At 44.0% G+C, this 16,957-nt stretch overlaps 1 protein-coding gene across 2 annotated transcripts in view; it reads right to left on the bottom strand.

Moving 5' to 3' along the window:
• The window catches only part of LOC120558931 (kazrin-like), a 217,245-nt gene that overhangs the window by 5,451 nt on the left and 194,837 nt on the right, over positions 1-16,957 (bottom strand). Inside the window, exons 6-8 of one of the 2 annotated variants that reach the window (XM_039800292.1) lie at positions 5,645-5,781; positions 1,406-1,576; positions 888-971 (exon numbers count right to left, since the gene is read on the bottom strand). In XM_039800292.1, coding sequence (XP_039656226.1) covers positions 888-971; positions 1,406-1,576; positions 5,645-5,781 — 392 coding nt within the window. The remainder of the gene's footprint in view (positions 1-887; positions 972-1,405; positions 1,577-5,644; positions 5,782-16,957) is intronic. The other variant, XM_039800293.1, reaches the window with a different exon arrangement.

The raw sequence follows: 16,957 nt of genomic DNA, 5'->3' as shown, positions 1-16,957 counted from the left end.
GCCCAATCAGCTCTGTTGCAATCATCTCTACCTACCAGCCGTAAAATGATTATCAATCATAGTGGCTGACATGCAAAACAGAATACAATCACAAACCTCTGGAGTAAACATTAGTTGCCAGAATATCCCCCCTCACCCAAAGCATTTCTTCGCTCAATTAAAAACACATTCAGATCAATCACAGCGGGAATTGATGGGATCACTGGGATCAGTCAGGGTCGGCTGTGGGTTAGTCAAAAACATGCAGCTGAGGTGGGGGGCTTTCCTAAATGACAATTATGTCACAAGTAGGAGTGATTTCCAGGGAGCGGGAGGTTCAAGAAAGAGCAATTATTAAAGTGCTCATATTATGCTCATTTTCAGGTTCATAATTGTAGTCAGAGGTTGTACCAGAATAGGTGTACATGGTTTCATTTTCATAAAAACACCATATATTTGTCGTACTGCACATTGTTGCAGCTCCTCTTTTTACCCTGTGTGTTAAGCTCTCCGTTTTAGCTACTGAGTGAGGCATCTCACTTCTATTCCATCTTTGTTGGGAGTTGCACATGCGCAGTCCCTAGTATCTTCGGGCCTCCGCTCTAACTAGCTTGGTATGAGGGCATGCCACACTAGCAGCTAGGCGAGCATTATAACGTGTGTTACAAAGTGACATAAAATGACACGCGTGTGTCACGGAAATGAAGGCTGGACTACAATAGAGCTGTTTCGAGCAGTTCGTGAACGGTGTTTTCTGTGGGAGATGGTAACTCCCTTTGGGGTGGACATTGGGCTTTTTCACTTTGTAAACCTATAACATGCACAAAAAAGATATGTAACACAATAAAGGAAAGGGAAAAAGCCAAAAAGCATAATATGAGCACTTTAAAGCTGGGGGCCCATCTTACCGCCATGACCCTAGGCGAGTAGTCCCTGTCCGCAACCCGCTCAAACATCCGGTACTCCATTCTCTGATTGACACAGTTACTCATCTGGGGGGTTGGAGACATGGCGGATGGCTATACTGTACATTCAAAGGCTTTCTGTGTTTGAATATATGCAGTACACCCAAAATAGTGCATAGTGACAGACAGGCATATACTGTAACTTGTGCTTTCTTATTATCTGTATCTGTATGTACTGCTATTAATATACACATGATGAATATGTGTCTGAGCCTTGATAACTCTACTTTGTTTGAGTTCTCTATGCATTACATATCCTTTCTTTCCCTTGTTCTGGCTCTTTTGTTGGTGACTGTATTCCACTTACTACAGTAAACATGGAAAAAATCAGAGTGTACAATGGCAAAGAAATAAATAAAATAATTTTTTGTTTAAACATTACATAGTTTGTTTCTCCACCTGCCTGTCTGTCTGTTTGTTAGTCTAGTTACACCCCGCCTTTTTTAAAGTTTCTGTCTCACCATGGCCAGTTCAGCCTCCAGCTCCTTTATGCGGTTCTCCTTGAGGTCGAGCTGGGAGCGCAGCATCCCTGTGTGCTCCGTGGCTTCCTTGGTTTGCCGCCGCAGGTCCCACTTCTCTCTCTCCAGCAGGTCCTTCTCTTTGGCCAGTGCCTTCACCGCATCCTCGCTCTCCTAGTAGACACAGAGATCCTGATGGATTGGTTCACATTTCATTTAGCATAGCATACCTTTGCAATTGAATGAGTCAAACCTGCTATATAATGGCACTGAAGCACATTCAGGTAAAATAGAAGGGTCTACATTACTAATTTCATCACTTCCTGTGTTGTGTTGTCAGTGAATTTTAAATAATTTTTTTGTTTGAGTTGACATTAAGGCTGAAACAGTCCCTTTGCTTGACAGCCTTCCTAAACCTGCTGTATATGTAACGTCACAGATACTTCAATCGGTCAGGTCAGCTTGGGAAAACCTGCTACTGATACCATGTAGCCCAGTACTACCTGTCTCATTGTCGAGCACTCCGGCGACTAATCTGGAGCCCTCATGTCCCTGTATAGGGAATGAGGAGGGTGGGTGTTCACCCTGGCAAGATTAAAAACAAAACTTGCCTCCAAGATTGGATGAACTCTTTGAGTCAACGGCCATACATCAACAATGGAGTTGGGATCCCATTGAGGCAATTGTACCAAGCATAGCTTATACTTTTTGGCATTCTCTGCATCTGGATCTTCTTGCAGATGTACTGGCTGTGCCTTTCCTCTGATCCCGAGAACTTCAGACAAGAGAAGCCCTTGATAAGTGAGAGGACCAGCCAAGGCAGCTTTAATAAAGTCCTGGCAGCAATTTTCACATCCATGCATTTACGCGTCAATCAACCAACCAACCAACGCAGAGGAAACCTGCGTCTGTAACTCATCCTTGCAGGAAACAATACCCAAGATGACATAGTTACCGGTTATAAGCCAGAGTATAGATAAGGACACCCAGGCACCAGGGATCTCATTCTAGAGTAGGAGGGATTACTTAATCTCATGGTAACTATCGCCTACTAAAAGCCAGGCAGCCCCTGGCCAGTAAGGTGCTCCAACTCACCAACAAACTGTCAGATGGGGTGGTCTGACATGTTTTGACATAGTCACCTCAGAAGATCAAACTACTTTTCTCTACATGGAACATTAGGACAATGATGACCAGCATGTCAACAGACCATGATTTGGACCCTGAGAGAGATGGTGCCAGGAAGACCGCTGTCATTGCCACTGAATTATCCTGGCGCAAAGTTTACATAGCTGCTCTCCAGGAAAGAAGACTCACTGGTGCTGGAAGTATCAAGGAGCAGAACTATATCTTCTTCAGGTTTGGCAAGTCTGTTGATGAACCCCGTCTATACGGCACTGGATTTGCTGTGAGCAACAGCCTCATCAACAGCATACAGACACCTACCGCTGTCAGTGATAGAATATCCACTCTTAAACTCAACACGCGTAAAGGAACGATTAAAGTCATCTCTGCTTATGCACCAACATTCGTTGCTCTATCTGCTGACAAGGACCTCTTCTACCACCAACTTGAAGATGCAATGAAGACCTCCACCAACTCTGAGCGTTTGGTCCTCCTGGGAGACATGAATGCTCGTGTTGGTGACGATTACCAAAGTTGGCCTGTTTGTATTAGGAGGTTCGGTGTGAATGAGAATGGCCAACGACTGTTAGAGCTCTGCTGCAGAAACAACCTGTGTATCGCCAACATGTTATTTCCCTTAGGAATAGACACAGGAAAATGGCTTGGTGTCACCCTCGTTCTAAGTCATGGCATCGACTTGACTTCGTCATCGTATCTCAGAAGCAAAAGAAGGAAGTACTGAACAATCAAGCCTACCATAGTGCAGATTGCAACATGGATCACAGTAAGGTAGTGTCAGCAATGCTGCTTGAACCTAGACCATATCACCACCAAGTCAGACAGTCAAAGAAAATCCATGTCAGCAAAACAATGCTACCTGATCAAAATAAGAAATTCTGCCAGAAACTAATTCAATTCAATTTTATTTATAGTATCAAATCATGACAAAAGTTATCTCGAGACACTTTACAGATAGAGTAGGTCTAGACCACACTCTATAATTTCCAAAACCCCAACAATTACAGTAATTCCATCAAGAGCAAGCATTAGCAGTGGCTGTCGCGACAGTGGCAAGGAAAAACTCCCTTTTAGGAAGAAACCTCGGCAGACCCAGACTCTTGGTAGGCGGTGTCTGACGGGCCGGTTGGGGGTGTGATGAACAGTGCCAATAATAGTCACATTAAAGGTCACAGTGACTTCGAAGGTTATCGTGGAAGTTCATGTCATAGCAGGGCACATCGTGTCATACTGAGTAGTGCAGTCCCCTATACCGGATCCAGACTACTCTGTGCATAGGAACATCACAGCAGGACGTTGCGGGATGTAGCGTGGCGCTGCAGAGCATGGGTGGATGCCGCGGATGCAGCAGGACGCGGCCGGGAATTGCAGAGAATCGCAGAGCATAGCTCTAGAGGACACTGAAGCCGACTGATGAAACCTCCGACCTGGACACGCTCTGGAACTTATTGAAGAACACAATCTATGACGCCGCATTACAGACCTATGGAAAAAGAAGAAGCAAGATCCTGACTGGTACAAATCATCCTTGCACATCATTCAACCTGTGCCTGAGAACAAGAGGGATGCACTGGTAAGACTTAGGTAAACCAACTAGACAGGCCGAAGACAACTATCGCTCAGCCAGATCTACTGCTCAGGCCACTATCCGTATGTGTGTCCAGGAGTACTGGAACTCTCTCTGCTCTCATATAGAAAGGGTGCGTACTGGCGCCTACACTCTTCGGCATATACTTTTCATATGTATTCCAGAAAGTCTACAAAGATATACATAACACCACAGGAGTCTCATTACGATCCCGAGATGATGGAAACTTTTTCAACTTGTTCCGCTTCAAGGTTATCCGAGAACTACTCTATGCTGACGATGCTGCTCTCTGTGCATCATCTCCGGAACAGCTCCAGACCCTACTTGACAGCTGTGCTGAATCATGTGACCAGTTCGGCCTTACCATCTGCCTGAAGAAAACTGTCACCATGTCACAGATATGTCTCATTCAAGATAAATGATATCGCTCTCGAGGATGTGGAAAAGTTTACCTATCTGGAATCCACCATGACACGCAACACCACACTAGACCTGGAAACATCCACTCGTTTAGGAAAAGCAGCCTCTCCTTTTGGTCGTCTAACCAAACAAGTCTGGAGGAATATACATCTATCTGTACGAACTAAAGTTAGAGTGTACGAAGCATGTGTACTGAGTATACTCCTATATTGATCTGAAACCTGGCCTACATACAGTATCGCCCCCAAGAGAGTAGAATCAGTGCTTTCCACACAAGAAACCTGCAGTTTATTACTGGAAAGACCTGGGAGGATAAGATGACGAATGCAAAACTGTTCACTATCACAAAATCTGAACCCCTGTCTTCAAGGCTGAAATTCAATCGTCTGAGATGGGCAGGCCATGTCAACAGAATGCAACAATCTCGCATTCCCCACTTGGCACATGGCTACACCTAAACTGCGCTTCAAGGATGTGTTAAAGAGAGATCTCAGACTTTGACATAAAACCTGAGAGCTGGACAACACTGTCACGGAATCGTGACCAATGGAGAACAAGCCTCTATCATGGTAGAGCATATGACCAAGATAGGAACCTACAGAAACTGAAGGAGAGACGTCTTCGCTCAGCTAACAAGAATGAATATGTGAAAAGCGCAACGCATTGTCATTCATGACAGAAGCATGAAAAAGGCAGATACTTCGACATGTTCTCTTGCTGTTTATGCTTGAATGACAACATACTGTATAATACAACAGCAACACACAAACCTGAACATATCATCTTAATGCCAAGAGAAACTTCTCACTGGTAGTCATGTAAACATCCTCACAGAAAGTGTAACAGTTATGTAATTTCTATTATCTCTCCTATCCACAGCATGCAGACACATTTAGTTTTTAAGACTCATTCTGAGAAACAATACAAGTGCTCGCTTATTTATAAAACCAGTCATTGTTGCTTGGACAGGCCTTTTTGTGCTAATGTGCATACAACCAACACAGTTACACGAGAAGATAATTTTTTTATATGGATCTTTTTGTGCATGCACTTGTGTATGACTATTTATGGTCAGATCATGGGTGCCATACTTTTCTGTGCTGCTCATAGTTGCGTATGAAGTCACGGAGCTGCTCTTCCCGGCTCTCCAGTGTGGCATAAAGCTGCTGCATCTGGTTCACCAGGTCTGCTTTCTCCGCCTTCAGACGCTTACGGTCTGACTTCATGGCTGTGGAGGAAGGATCGGAGAGAGAGAGAGAGAGAGAGAGAGAGAGAGATAGAGAAGGGATGGATTATAATAATAATAACAATAATAATAATACATTTTATTTATAGGCGCCTTTCAAATCACTTAAGGTCACCTTACAAGAAAAAACACTTTACTAAGTTAAAAACAATATAACAATTGTTCATAAAAGGTACAGGACATATTTACAAAGCAAAAAATCAGACCAGCAATTGAGGTGAACATATATACAGTGATCAAAGAGAATAAGCCAGTTTAAAAAAGTTGTGTTTTTAGGTGAGTTTTGAAAATGGAAAGACAGTCAATGTTAAATATCAAGTTCCCACCTGACCTGCCTCATTCATGGACTGTCAATCACCACTAAAACCACGCCCCTATCCAATCTATATAACTCCGCCCTTCAGGCCTGTGGCCCTCTTTTTCCTCCAAACAAACCAGGCAGAACAAAGAGAGGAGTGATATTTCAGGGTGACATCCTGCTTAACGTTAAGAGAAAACCGTAGTACAGATTGTGGATGCAGTGCAGACTGTGGATGCATTACTGATACAAAATCATCCATTCATCCATGCATCCATTCATCCATGCATCCATTCATCCAATAACCTGCCACCAGTGTAAACCTTTCCCTGCCTTGACAACAATAAAACCTTGGAACGGCACTGGATCCTGTGTTTAAATGTGCACACCACATTAGATGTTCAGTGAACCAACACCATCAGCGAATAAGAGTTTTGAACATGGTCCTTCGAGCCAGAGGAACATCTATGTAGGATGACGGACCCAGAAGCCGTTTCAGCTGGAGAAGAGGGGCAGCATGGAGGAGGAGGAAGGCCACGCAGGGGGAGTGTGCCTCCGACATATCTACAAGACTACCAAACCGAGTCCTATGGCAGGCCATCCAGACCCATAACCGAGAAGAACATGTGTCGTCAGCGACTTCAGAGACAGTTCTATTACGTCAGGAGGTATCACAATTAAAGGCTATGGTTAAAGAACTAGTAGGAAGAGTTCAACAGTATGAACAACTGAGCTACTCAGAGGAGGACTCGGAGGCGGAGCCACTGATTGGTACTGAGGACCAGGACAGAGCCCAATCTGAGCCTAACCTGCAGCTGTCTGAGGCAGTACCTGTAAACCCCGGAAAAGTTTCCCAATCAGCCCAAACCATTTATCCTTACGTCCCTAGGCCCTCTTTCCTTATGGAATGTAAGCATAACAGACTTGCTCCAACCTCCTATGCAAGACATGGTCCAGAGCTTCCACTGCAGGAACACTCGGATCTGTTACCTTTAACCTCATCAGCTCATGGGCACATGCCTGTAATTCAGCCTCCTTTATCCCCACAAATACATCAGAGTCCTATATAAGTGCAAACAGACCATATGCCACCAACCTCTTCTGCCCATGACTCATCCCACCAAATATACATCCCAGTACCATCACAGGGGGTTAGCACAGCCCCAGTAGGCTACGGCCCTCACGGTCAATCACTTTTTCCCCATCCTAGAACTCAGGTGACATCAACCAGTTTACAGTCATCTGCTTACTATCCTAGATATGTAGATCCATACCAGTTTCAGCATGTGACTCAGCAACCTGTACAGCAGTCTCAACCCCAATACCTCACGTCCCGGCCACTTCCAGTGCCATATGCCCCACGGTTTACTGGAATTCCCCCTGGCCCAAGCTTTTCAGCACCTGTGGCTCCTGTACAGCAGGCTTCAAGGTATCCATCGAGAGTAGAGGAACTTTCATTCCCTTATTTCATTCAAAATGACCCTCATGAGTTTATCATGTTGAAAATGGCCTTTATAAACCTTCTACAAGATGAACCAGAATTGTACAAATTTCATATCCTATTGGACCATCTACACCTTCCCTCTGCACGCCATATCGCCCTTTCATATGCCCATGATCCACGACCTTTCTCCATGGCACTGGCGGCCTTGGAGCGACAATATGGCCAACCTCATCAATTGGCCCTTAGAGAGATCCAGACCATATTAGATCTCCCTAAACTGGCTCATGGGGATGCAGAAGGGTTCCAAAGTTTTGCAGTTAGAGTGAGGTCATTAGTGGGCATGCTACAATCCCTCAGATCAGGAGAAAGTGCTGCTGAACTGGCCTGTGCTTCACATGTTCAGCGGTTGTTGAGTAAACTCCCTGCAGAGCTAGTTTCTAGCTTTGCTAGACATGCCCGCTTAGCCTCTCCTAATGCTCATTACGACTTAGTGGACTTCTCTGCATGGCTTGAGGGTGAGGCGGAATGTCAAGCTGTTGTAGCGCAGGCCACTACCCTTCGTATTGGTGCTCCCCAGGCCCAAAGGAAGGGTACAAACCAAAGATTCAGGTCTCCTTCAGTTACCATTCTCCACGGGGCTGATCGGAAGTCTCCACATGGACACAATGGATCCGGACATCAGCCACAATCCCAAATGAGGTACCCATGTGTATATTGTCAGTCAACCTCCCACTACCTGACTCACTGTGAAAGCTTCAAAGACTTGAGTGCAGATAAAGTAGTAAAATGGTTGAGGGAACACAACAGATGTTGGAAATGTAGTAGAACTCACAAAGCAGCAGATTGCACTTTGAGAAAACCGTGCCCCAGATGTAACGGTCAGCACCTAGGCATATTACATGATGTTAATAGAAACAAAAGCGCATCTAGAGTGTTGTACATGAACCCACAGAGCATGTCACCCAAAGTACTACTTAAAGTAGTCAAAGTTAGACTTTGCAACAGGAATAAGACATTCGATACCTATGCCATTTTAGATGATGGCTCAGAACGTACAATGCTGCTACCCGGTGCTGCTAAGTACCTTGGTTTGGAGGGAGAGACAGAAAAACTTGAGTTGCGCACAGTGAGACAGCAGACAGAAACATTGGAAGGAAGAACCGTAAATCTCCAAGTATCTGCTGCCTCATTTCCAGAGAGACAATTTGCAATTGATGGTGCTTTTACCTCTGACAAGATCATGTTTGTTGAGCAGAGTTACCCTATTGATAAACTTAAAAAACGCTATCCACATTTACATGGTCTCCCATTGAGCTCTTTCTCAAAAGTTCAGCCACATATCCTGATCGGATCAGACAATCCATTCCTCATCACACCTATCGAGAGAGTCCAATGTGGTCCAAAGGGATCACCAGCTGCGGTGAAGACAAGGCTTGGATGGGCTCTACAAGGACCTACTTCCCTTGGTGAGTTATCTGACTCTGCTCACTGCCTCTTCACATCACAAGCCAACTGTTACACCGAGCTGAAACACCATGTAGAGAAACTGTGGCAAGTTGATATCTTCCCCTTTAGAAATGAGAAATTGATCACTAGATCAAAGCAGGATAAGGAGACCATGGACCTTTTGCAGGCAAAGACCTTACGAGTAAACACAGATGGAACTGAACGTTATGCAACCCCTTTGTTGAGAAGGAAAGCTGCACCTGAGCTAAATGCACCACTCCAATCTGTAATGCCCTTTCTTCGTGGATCTGAGCGTAAACTGGAGAGAAAAACCCTGGATTGGCTGACATCTACACTAATGAGATCAAAAAACTAAAGTATGCCGGTTACATTGAGGAAGTTGATGCGGGACGAATTGCCGACTCCCAAGAATCCTGGTATATCCCCCATCACCTAGTCGAGCACAATGACAAACACCGTGTTGTATTCAACTGCTCCTTCACCTATCAAGGCCAATCACTTAATGACCAGCTCCTTCCCGGCCCCATTCTAGGCCCATCACTACTTGGTGTTTTGCTCCGTTTCTGCCAACACAGGGTTGCTATGAGTGGAGATATAAAAGGAATGTTCCATCAAGTGAGGCTCCTATCAGAGGACAAACCGCTTCTCAGGTTCTTATGGCGTGACATGAAGCGCGATGAGACACCAACTGTCTATGAATGGCAAGTGCTCCCATTCGGTACCACATGTAGCCCCTGTTTCGCAACATATGCTGTTCAAAAACATGTGCAGGATCACAGGGAAAGCAACGAGGATGTGGTTGAAACTGTTCTTGAGTCATTTTATGTGGATAATTGCCTCAGATCACTCCCCTGCCCAAACAAAGCTAAAGAGCTCCTTCTCAAGATAAGGGCTTTGTTGTCCGCTGGTGGATTTGACATTAGGCAATGGGCAAGTAACTTTCCATCTGTAGTTGACCACCTCCCATCAGCCGCCAGATCAGATAGCACTGAACTCTGGCTGAATCCAAACCGTACGGATCCTGTGGAGGGTGCATTAGGGCTAAGCTGGCATTGTGTTTCTGATACGTTGGGCTATAGATATAGACCGGTTTCCTACCAAACCTTAACCATGAGAAATGTCTACAAAGTGCTTGCCTCACAATACGACCCCCTAGGTTACATTACCCCATTCACCACTAGAGCAAAGGTCCTGCTTCAGCAGCTCTGGCTGAGTAATAAGCAGTGGGATCAGCCAATACCCACTGGTGACCTGCAACACGCCTGGGATGAATGGGAGAGTGAACTCCCAAACCTGGTGCACATCTCCATCCCCAGGTGGTATGATGGCAATAACCCCCAAGTTCCTTGCAGTGTAACTGACAGAGAACTACACGTTTTCTGTGATGCGTCAGAAAGAGCATATGGCTCAGTGGCATACATGAAAACAACAAACCAGAGTGGAGAGACTAACGTCTCATTTGTAATGGCCAGATCACGTGTAGCTCCTTTGAAGCAACTGACGATACCCCGCCTAGAATTATCTGCAGCCCTGACTGGAGCACAGCTAAGCAAACTGATCAAAGCTGAACTGACAGTTCCTATTGACAGAACTTTCCTGTGGTCTGATTCCACTGTGGTACTAACATGGCTTTCCTCTGAGTCCTGCAGGTACAAGACCTTTGTAGCTAACAGGATAGTGGAGATTCTTGAACTGACCTCAGCCAATGAATGGAGGTATGTGGACACAAAGCAAAACTCCGCTGATGATATAACCAGAGGTAAGCCACTGAAAGACCTAACAGCTACATATCGATGGCATAGAGGTCCTGCGTTCCTTCACCTTTCTCCTGATCAATGGCCTGTCTGTCCTGCTCCTGCCAAAGAGTTAAGCACGGAGTTGAGAAAACCCCTGTTTTGCGGCCTCACACAACCCACTAAGCCATTTGATCTACCTAATCCCAAAGACTACAACACTTGGACAGATCTTGTAGATGCCACACACCACATAATGCAAACATCGACCTGTCATGCAAATTCTGAACCTACTCGTTTATCAAGATCCAAAGCAGAAACTGCTCTAATATCACAGGCTCAAATTGAGACTTTCCCCCAGGAGTTTCAGGCATTCAAAACTGGTAAAGAAATTACCCCACATAGTCGCCTGTTACCTCTCTCCCCTGAGTTTGATAAAACACTAGAAGTCATCAGAGTGGGTGGTAGACTTCGACGGAGTAAAGACCTTGAACCTGATACTATCCATCCCATAGTGCTTGACCCTTGATCATCAACCTGATTAGGGATTATGACGAGCGACTCCTTCACCCAGGACCAGATAGGGTATTCGCTGAGCTCCGACGTGCCTACTGGATCCTTTGAGGTAGACAAGCTGTCAAAAAACATCAGTGATCATGCACTGAATGTAGACGATGGCGGGCAAAACCAGTTTTTCCAAAAATGGCAGACTTGCCTCCTGCGAGGTTGAGGCTAGAAAAACCCCCTTTTTGGTCTACAGGAGTGGACTGCTTCGGACCCATTACCGTTAAAGTGGGGCGCCGGGTAGAGAAACGATGGGGGATACTGTTTAAGTGTATGACAACCAGATGTAGTCATATTGAAATATTGAACGGTCTTGATTCTGACAGTTTCCTTATGTCCCTTAGACGTTTTGTGGCACGTAGAGGACGTCCATACGAGCTCCTTTCTGACTGTGGCACTAACTTCAAAGGAGGAGACAGAGAGCTGAGAGATGCATTCGCAACCATGAATCCGCACCTGAGAGAACAGCTGAGTAAATCGCAAATACAGTTCCACTTCAATCCTCCAAATGCCCCTCACTTTGGGGGAATGTGGGAAAGGGAAATTAGGTCCATTAAGGCTGCTCTCAGGGTGTCAGTGGGAAGTCAAACTGTTTTTGAGGAAGTCTTACACACCGTGCTAGTGGAGATAGAGGGAATCTTAAATTCCAAACCACTTGGATATGTATCATCTGACATAGCAGACCCTGACCCCATAACCCCAAATCTCCTTCTCATGGGGCGGCGAGACGCTTCTCTTCCTCAGGCTGTTTATGCAGATACCAACTTGCTTGGACAGAGACGATGGAGGCATAGTCAGATACTAGCCGATCGCTTTTGGTCCTGTTTCATCAAAAATTACCTTCCCAACTTACAGGTACGAAATAAGTGGCATAAGGACACTCAAAATCTGAAGAAAGGAACCGTAGTACTGATAATGGACCCCCGACTACCTAGAGGACTGTCGCCCGTGGGCAAAGTGTCACGCCTCGTACCCAGTCAGGATGGAAGGATCCGAACAGTGGAGGTCACATCTAAAGAAAAGAGGTTAATGAGACCAGTGGCCCGACTGGTCATTCTATCATCAGTTCAGCCTGATGGTGAAGACTAACTTGTTATTTGTTTAGTAATTTCAAATGCATCATTTGAAGGGGCGGCTGTTAAATATCAAGTTCCCACCTGACCTGCCTCATTCATGGACTGTCAATCACCACTAAAACCACGCCCCTATCCAATCTATATAACTCCGCCCTTCAGGCCTGTGGCCCTCTTTTTCCTCCAAACAAACCAGGCAGAACAAAGAGAGGAGTGATATTTCAGGGTGACATCCTGCTTAACGTTAAGAGAAAACCGTAGTACAGATTGTGGATGCAGTGCAGACTGTGGATGCATTACTGATACAAAATCATCCATTCATCCATGCATCCATTCATCCATGCATCCATTCATCCAATAACCTGCCACCAGTGTAAACCTTTCCCTGCCTTGACAACAATAAAACCTTGGAACGGCACTGGATCCTGTGTTTAAATGTGCACACCACATTAGATGTTCAGTGAACCAACACCATCAGCGAATAAGAGTTTTCAACAGTCAATGTTGCGGCTATTTGATGGAAGGGAGTTCCAGATGCAGGGGGCTGAGCGACTGAATGCTCTAAGCCCAAAGGTGGTCAAACTGGCAGAGGGTTGAGTGTGGTGTATGGAAGTGGAAGACCTGAGAGCACGGGCGGGTGTGTTGTGAACGAGATCAGTGATTATTGGTAGTTAGCATCATAGACTGGGCAACATTTGGTTGTGCGTTAAAGTCAGCATCTGCCCCATAGATATAAAACATAATTGTTCTATATCTATGGTCTGTCCAATGGGTTAAGTAGCTTGCTGATGTTTAGTTAAATTACATAAATTGTTAGAAAAAAATAGCGCTCTTATGTTTTGACAAGTGTTTTACACCATGATTGAGAGAACGAAACATTCTTATTTTTTAAATTGTGGTGTCCACAAGTCCAGATTATAGCAGTTTATTCATGAACAATAATTAAGTTATTAGACTTTCAGATATGAAGCGTGGCTGTGTGCTGATAAAGGGGTGAATCACACATGAACCCTTCTGTCAATCTCCTCTCTGCTGCTGGATTCTGTAGAGGCTCTTTTCATCTATCTTTCTGCCACACACTCTCTCTAATCCTCTGGCACCTCACCCACGCATCATGATAAAGAATATGGTTTAGCGTAGTTATTCACAGAAGCTCTAATTTCCTTAAAGAAAACATTCTTTTTCTCTCCCATCCATCTCCCGCTTTCTCTTGATGTTCTCTCCCTCTTCATGCAAAGCCGTTTCCTAGACATCTGCTTAAAGCCCAGTTCCCCTCCAGATATCTTCACAAACTGACAACATATGCTTTATTTACATTTTATGTATTCTCACTGTGTCTGTCCACCTTTGTCTTCTTCATTTTGGCATCTATTTCCTTACAGCACAGCAGCTTTGAGTGCTGGATATTTCATAGCATCACACGGTTCTCCGTTTTCCTCTTAATGCTTGTTATCATGTGTTCACCTTTCTTTTTCTTCCCTCTTTTTTCCCCGCTCCAGGCCAGCTGTGTGTCATTAATTAACTTATATCACAGCCTGGTTAATTGCGTGACATTCACAAGTTGTTGTCAGGGGATCATGCTCGGCCAAGTGGAATGGAAAGTGCAGTTTTACAAGGACAGATTCACCCTCTCGTTTCCTCTCCTTCATTTTTCTCCTGTCACCCTTTCATATCGCTCCCTTTCACCCGTTCTTCAGAGGTGGAATTCCAGAGCAAAAGCGATATTCAAGCCAAACTAGCCGGCAAATGAAGACAAGAAATGTCTCTCATTGGCCAAGAGAAACAGGAAACCTCCCAGCACCTGCCTCGGGAAGTGAAATCAAAGCTGTCTTTGAGATGAGCCAAAAACACTGCTGCTGCCTCACATCCTGCACCTGCGACCTTTTGGCAACATCAACCCTCCTGGTGTCGGATACAAGAAAGCACTCACTGTGACTCTGTAAAAGGGTCCATTTACATTCAGTGGAGAGTTAGCACTGTTACTTACCATTTATAACCCATGTATGAGCACTTTTAATAAACAAAGATGGTCCTGAGGCTCATTGCAGTTACCTTCGACTTAAGAATGTACAGTAGGTGAGATGGGGAGGCACGAGCATGTCTCCTTCTGCTGACAGCCATATTAATGACTAACATACTCTCTGGCTTGGTCCAAACCTCTAAGAATTATTACCAGATGAAACAAGAGGGAACCACTTGGGAACTATACAGAGCTGAGGCTAATGTGTGTGGAGCTGAAGGAGGAAGACATGGAGAGGAAGCTATTGAAGAGGCTTCAATTTAATAGTCTTTTCATGGAGGAATGATATCCGTGTAAGCACCTATCTTCTGTCTTGCCATGCTTTGAAGGAATATATTATGTGTATGTGGATACTTTTTCGATCATATCTAGATTTCCTCTTTGTCTACAAAGTGCATCAGTGGTTGTCTTTGTGCAAAATTGTGTGTACCTGCATGCCCATTTATATAATAAAAGCTACTTCAGCCTGTTTAGGGAGAAGAGCCATCAGGACTCATGCAAAACAAAACATTCACCATCAAAAGTCCAAACCACTGTTCCCACTGCTCAATGTTAAAAACAAAAACACTTGACTGTATCATGATCTCCTAACACATTCTCTAAAATCCGCATAAGTGGTTTTTAGCTCACCACACAAAGGCTCTTCTGATAGCATAGTGCTTTAAAGTAGTTGAATATGTTGCATCTACTACTGCAGTGGGCTGAAAGCCTTTGTCTGCTGTTCTCTTCTATGACTCTTTGCTACTGGTAGACCAGCTCATTAGTCACTACACTGGACTCCTCAGGGAGTTCCTACTGGCTGGAGTCACTTTTGTATTAAAAATAACTTGGGAAATACGCTTATTTGCTTTCTTTCTGGGAGTTAGATGAGAAGACTGATGCAACTCTCATGTACCATTAACTTTGAAGCTACAGCCAGCAGCTGGTTAGCTTAGCCTAGCACAGAACATGGAAATACTGGAGTCTCCACTGATTGCCTGGCAACATCATGGCTGTGACAAGACTCCGGGAAGTTACTGCGGTCAGCCAACAAACAGTCCCTTGCATAACCCTAATAAAACCAGTTTCTGTACGGATTAAACAAACAAGATATAACATGTTAATTTGTGAGCTTTAGAGCTGCTTCAGACAGAGCCAGGCTTGCCGTTTTTCATCTGCTTCCAGTCTTGCTATACTAGGCTAAGTTAAACCAGCTGCTGACTCCAGCTTCATATTTAGCATACATATATTAGATATATTAGATCAGCTAGCAGCTGAGAAATTAGCCTGCACCCTGGATGGAGTAGTCGAGTAGCTAGACCAATCTTGTCTTACTTTAAATGTAAGCAAAACAAAAGGCATGTTCTTTTCCATAACCAAGCTCCACACTGCAGATGTAAATATCTGCATTAAAGGTGAACAAATTGAGACTATCACTGAATTTAAATATCTTGGTGTTGCATTGGACTCAAATCTCAACTTCAAAAAACACATTAAAAAAATGACAAAAACTATTAAATACAATATGGCAAATTTTTCGACAGGTTAGATCCTCTCTTTCCACAGAGGCTGCAAAGATATTCCTCCATTCCCTCATCTTCTCGCACATCTCGTACTGTATTACCTGTTGTGTTGGGGGCAGGCCAGTTCTACAATAATTAGGCCCTTAGAATCTTTGTAAAAACAGGCTTTGAAAGTATTTGATAAAAAGCCGTTAAGGTATCACCACTGTGGAATACTACGCAAACACAATCTACTCACCTTTGAACATTTTAGATTGTTTTCAAATGTATGTACAGTTTATAAAATTTTAAAAGGTTTGGCTCCTACCTGCTTGCGTAAGTTTGTCTCTTACCGCGCTGCTGGCTCTGTAAGGTCCACTAGAATAGCTTCCATACACAACTGCATTGTACCTTTTCGCTCCTCAGCCTTTGGGCAGGCAGCCTTCTCTTTTAAAGCCATTATCCAATGGAATACTATGTCGGATAATGTAAAAAGCTGTGGTTTGTTTGGCAGCTTTAAAGCTAATCTGAAAAATTATCTAAAAAATTCTCAGCAATGCTCGCACACTGCCAGTTAATCACTCCTTAATACTTTGTCTCACTATTCTTTTGTGTGTGTGTGTGTGTGTGTGTGTGTGTGTGTGTGTGTGGGGTTGTGTGTTGATCATGTTGTGTGTGTGTACCTGTAATATGAGATGTATTTTATTGCTATTTGTTATCGGGTTTTTTTTACAAACTGAGCATTGTTTGGTTCTTAAATTGTTGTATTTGTGGTTTCTCTGGGACTACAGATGCAAATTAGCCTAAGGCTAACTTTGGTGCAATGCATTAAATGATTACATTTATGTTTAAATTGCTCACCGTCCCTTACAAATAAAATTGAAATTGAAATGGAAATTGAAATAGAGTGGTATCAATTCTTTCATGTAACTCCCACCAAGAAAGTAAGCGTACTTCTTTTAATGTCAAACTATTCCTTTAAATAAATAAATATATAGATAAATATATAGGTTAAATAGAGTGAAACTAAATCTATATTGCATAGATATGGATAAACAATGAATGACTGGATGTATTG

Source organism: Perca fluviatilis, chromosome 5 (genome assembly GCF_010015445.1).
Source record: "Perca fluviatilis chromosome 5, GENO_Pfluv_1.0, whole genome shotgun sequence".
Classification (NCBI taxonomy): Eukaryota; Metazoa; Chordata; class Actinopteri; order Perciformes; family Percidae; genus Perca; species Perca fluviatilis.
Note: the sequence above shows the minus strand (reverse complement) of the source record. Positions and strands in the feature narration are given on the sequence as shown.